At 43.0% G+C, this 3,619-nt stretch overlaps 1 protein-coding gene across 1 annotated transcript in view; it reads left to right on the top strand.

Annotated features, from left to right (window-relative positions):
* Positions 1 to 376: 376 nt before the first annotated feature.
* The window catches only part of YARS2 (tyrosyl-tRNA synthetase 2, mitochondrial), a 24,846-nt gene continuing 21,603 nt past the window's right edge, over positions 377 to 3,619 (top strand). Inside the window, exon 1 of the mRNA XM_006902183.1 lies at positions 377 to 1,158. Within this exon, the coding sequence (XP_006902245.1) occupies positions 377 to 1,158 (782 nt within the window). The remainder of the gene's footprint in view (positions 1,159 to 3,619) is intronic.

Genomic DNA, 3,619 nt, shown 5'->3' with positions numbered 1-3,619 from the left:
CATAAGGCTAAGATTTCAAGAACTTTCTGGACCGTCTTTCTAAATTTAAATAAAACATACTGAACATTTAAACTAGAGCAAACATTTGTAAATCATTTACCGTGGCTTTAATTCTTAATCCTCAGGATAGTCTTTAAAAGGAAGAACTATTATTGTAAGGATAAAGAAATAAAAGTTTCAGAGAACTTAGAGTGGTCACACAATAAAGCCCAACAGCTGCTTGAATTGTCAATAATACTGCGGCAACTTCCAAGAGCACGGAAGTCACGGTCCACGTGGGCATGAGCAGAAACAAGCTGTCAAATCACTAAAGCCACTAAAAGGCCGGCTGGGCGGAGCTTCCAACGTCCCAGCATTCTCTTCGTGCTGCTCCAAGATGGCTGCGCCCATGCTGCGGTACATTTCCCGTCTTGGGGCATTCTGTACCCCTGGTTGGTTAGCAGTTTGGCCACTGGGACTACGTAAGGTGCACTCGGGCACTCAGGGATTCTTGGCAGCGCAGAAAGAGCGAGGACTGTTTAAGGAGTTTTTTCCGGACAGAAGTACGGAGGTAGAACTTCCCGAATTGTTTGACCGTCGCACGGCGGGTAACTTCCCCCAGACTGTCTACTGCGGCTTCGACCCCACGGCCGATTCGCTTCATGTGGGGCATCTGCTAGCCTTACTGGGCCTGTTTCACTTTCAGCGAGCCGGACACAATGTGATCGCGCTGGTCGGAGGCGCTACTGCACGCTTGGGGGACCCCAGCGGCCGCACTAAGGAACGGGAGGCGCTTGATTCTGAATGCGTCCGAGCGAACGCACGCGCCCTCCGCGGTGCGCTGCAATCGCTGGCAGCTAATCACCGGGAGCTCTTTGCAGATGGGCGGACATGGGGGAGCTTCACAGTACTGGACAACGCGTCTTGGTACCAGCAGCAGCACCTGGTGGACTTCCTGGCAGCGGTGGGCGGCCACTTCCGTATGGGCACACTACTTAGCCGACTGAGTGTCCAGGCACGGCTCAAGAGCCCCGAGGGCATGAGCTTGGCAGAATTCTTATACCAGGTGTTTCAGGCCTATGATTTTTACTACTTGTTTCAGCAGTATGGATGCCGGGTCCAGCTGGGTGGATCTGATCAGCTGGGCAATATCGTGTCCGGATACGAGTTCATCCACAAGTAAGCATTTCAAACCCAGGAGAAGTCCTGGGGACAAATAATTTCCTGACAGGTATCTTGTAATGCAATATTTAAAACAGCTCATTGGCGTCCAGTCAGAACCAACTTACAGCTTACTCTCCGGCGGAGCCGGTCTTTCTCTTAACATACTATGTGATGGAACTACAGTGTTACAATAGTTAAAGGAAAACACCTCAAATTAGGGTGAACAGCTGGAGTATTTTAATGATATCCAAGCTTAAAGGTGATGGAGGGTCCCTCTGAGTCAAGTTTGACTCCACAGTGGCTTAACACCTGCAAAGTCGCTGATGTCAGGGTCCTGACTGACCACCTTAGTAGAGCTGACCCCTTTACATCAGTGACTCCAGATGGCAGAATTTGGCTAACCATGGGCTTCCTAGAACAAGTGTTAAAATGTAGACACAAGGTATGATAATAGGGATCAGAAGGGCAAATTCTGTTATTCTAGGAAGGGTTAGGTGTTTTTCATTGGTTTAGTTATGAAAGTTTTATGTTTAACATTATGATTAATACCTGTACAATAGGATAATCTTGACATTGACCATTTCTAGTAATAGCTTATCTACAAGTAGAGTCTTCTTTTCCAGGGATTGACCCTCTTCCTGATAATATGCCCAAAAGTATATGACATGACATCTCATTAACCTCATTTCTGAGGAGGACTTTGGCCTTATATCTTCCAAAGTAGATTAATTTACTCTCTTGGCATTCCAGAGTATTTTCCATATTTTTTGCCAACACCACAATTCTTTTAAAAAAATGCTCAGAACACAGTAAGTATACACTGCATGGCTTAAAATCATAAAAGATGTGCGTCAGACTTGTGTCCTTCTATTTAGTATATATTTTAGTATTATTTATATATATTATATATAATAGTATATATTTAGTATATCCTATTTAGTATATATGTTGTTGTTGTTACTGTTGTTAAATGCCGTCCAGTCGTAGGCAACTCATAGCGACCCTATGAACGAAAGTCCTCGACATTTGCGTGACTTTCATTCTTTCTCCATGTTCATAGGGTTTCCCAAGGCAAGCTGTTTATGTAAGTGGATGCCACTCCTGCTTCCAAGCTAGTTTTACCCGGGGAGTGCAACCAAACACTGTCTGCCATGGGTAACAATTATCACATTTGAATGTTCAGCTTCACAGCGACCACAAGTTACCTCTGTACAGCAAGTGAATACACCAGGGCTATACGACCTAGAAAAATGTTTCACCAAAACAATTAAAGACAGGCCTTAGGGCCGTGGATTAGAGTCACCCGCTTGTGGCTTGGTAGCATCACTTTCAGTCTAATAGACCAGTTGGTCTCTCTCTATGATGCTAAGTGCCATCAAGTCATAGGCAGCTCATAGCGACCCTATGAACAAAAGTCCTCGACAGCTGTGTGACTTTCGTATGTTGAGCAAATAATCCGAGAAGCTGACTTTATGAAGGAGAGTGCAGCATTAGGATTGGAGGACAACTCATCAGATTGCGTTATGCTGATGACATGCAGAAAGTGAATATTTGAAGCACTTAATTCAGAAGATCAAAAACTACAGATTACAATATAGATCTCAACAACAAGAAAACAAAAATTCATCATGATAGATGGAGAAAAGATTGAAACTGATGATGATTTCATTTAACTAGTATCCTCAGTCAGCACTTATGGTAACAGCTGTTTGGTGAAATCTGCCCAGAACCTCTACAGAGTGCTAAGGAATAAGGATTTCAGTTTAAAGACTTACTGATCTTTTACTTATAGGGTAGCTTTGAGTTCTTAGTCAATTGGAGGGCACATAAAATTAACAAAAATTTAGAGGCATCATTTCTTCTTTGGCCTTCCTTTTCCATTGCTCAAATCACATGCAACTAAGGCATTCAAAAGAAAAGACCACACCTTTGGTCAGGCACATCTTATTCCTCAGAGTGATATCCTTGCTCTTTAATACTTTTGGGAGGGGTGGACAAATGCATTCTTGTTTTTACAGATAAGAGATTTTTCCTCATACATAAGGTAGGTATGATTAAGGATGACAAAGAACTGATACCTTTGAACTGTGGTGTAGGAGAAGAGTGCTGAATATCCCATGGACTGCCAAAATAGATATGTCCTAGAGAAAATGCAGCCAAAGTGCTCCTTGGAGGATAGGATGACGAAGCTTTGTATCACAAACTTTAGACATATTGCTAGGAAAAGTTATTCCTTAGAGAAGGACATCATGCTCGGAAAGGTGGAGGGACAGCGAAGGAGAGAAACTCATTCAACCAGGTGGATTTACACAGTGACTGCAGCAATTGGCTTGAGTGTATCTGAGATTGTGAGGATGGCACAGGATAGGAAAAGGTTCAGAACAATTGATAACGTCTATGCACTATAAGGCCTACTCGATTTGATAGCATAAGCTGCTTTTTTTTAAAATTTTTTTTTATTTTTATTTTTTTAATT

Source organism: Elephantulus edwardii, unplaced genomic scaffold, assembly GCF_000299155.1.
Source record: "Elephantulus edwardii isolate Elephantulus edwardi_28Jun2011 unplaced genomic scaffold, EleEdw1.0 scaffold00377, whole genome shotgun sequence".
Taxonomy (NCBI): domain Eukaryota; kingdom Metazoa; phylum Chordata; class Mammalia; order Macroscelidea; family Macroscelididae; genus Elephantulus; species Elephantulus edwardii.
This window is presented reverse-complemented; position numbering and strand designations above follow the sequence as displayed.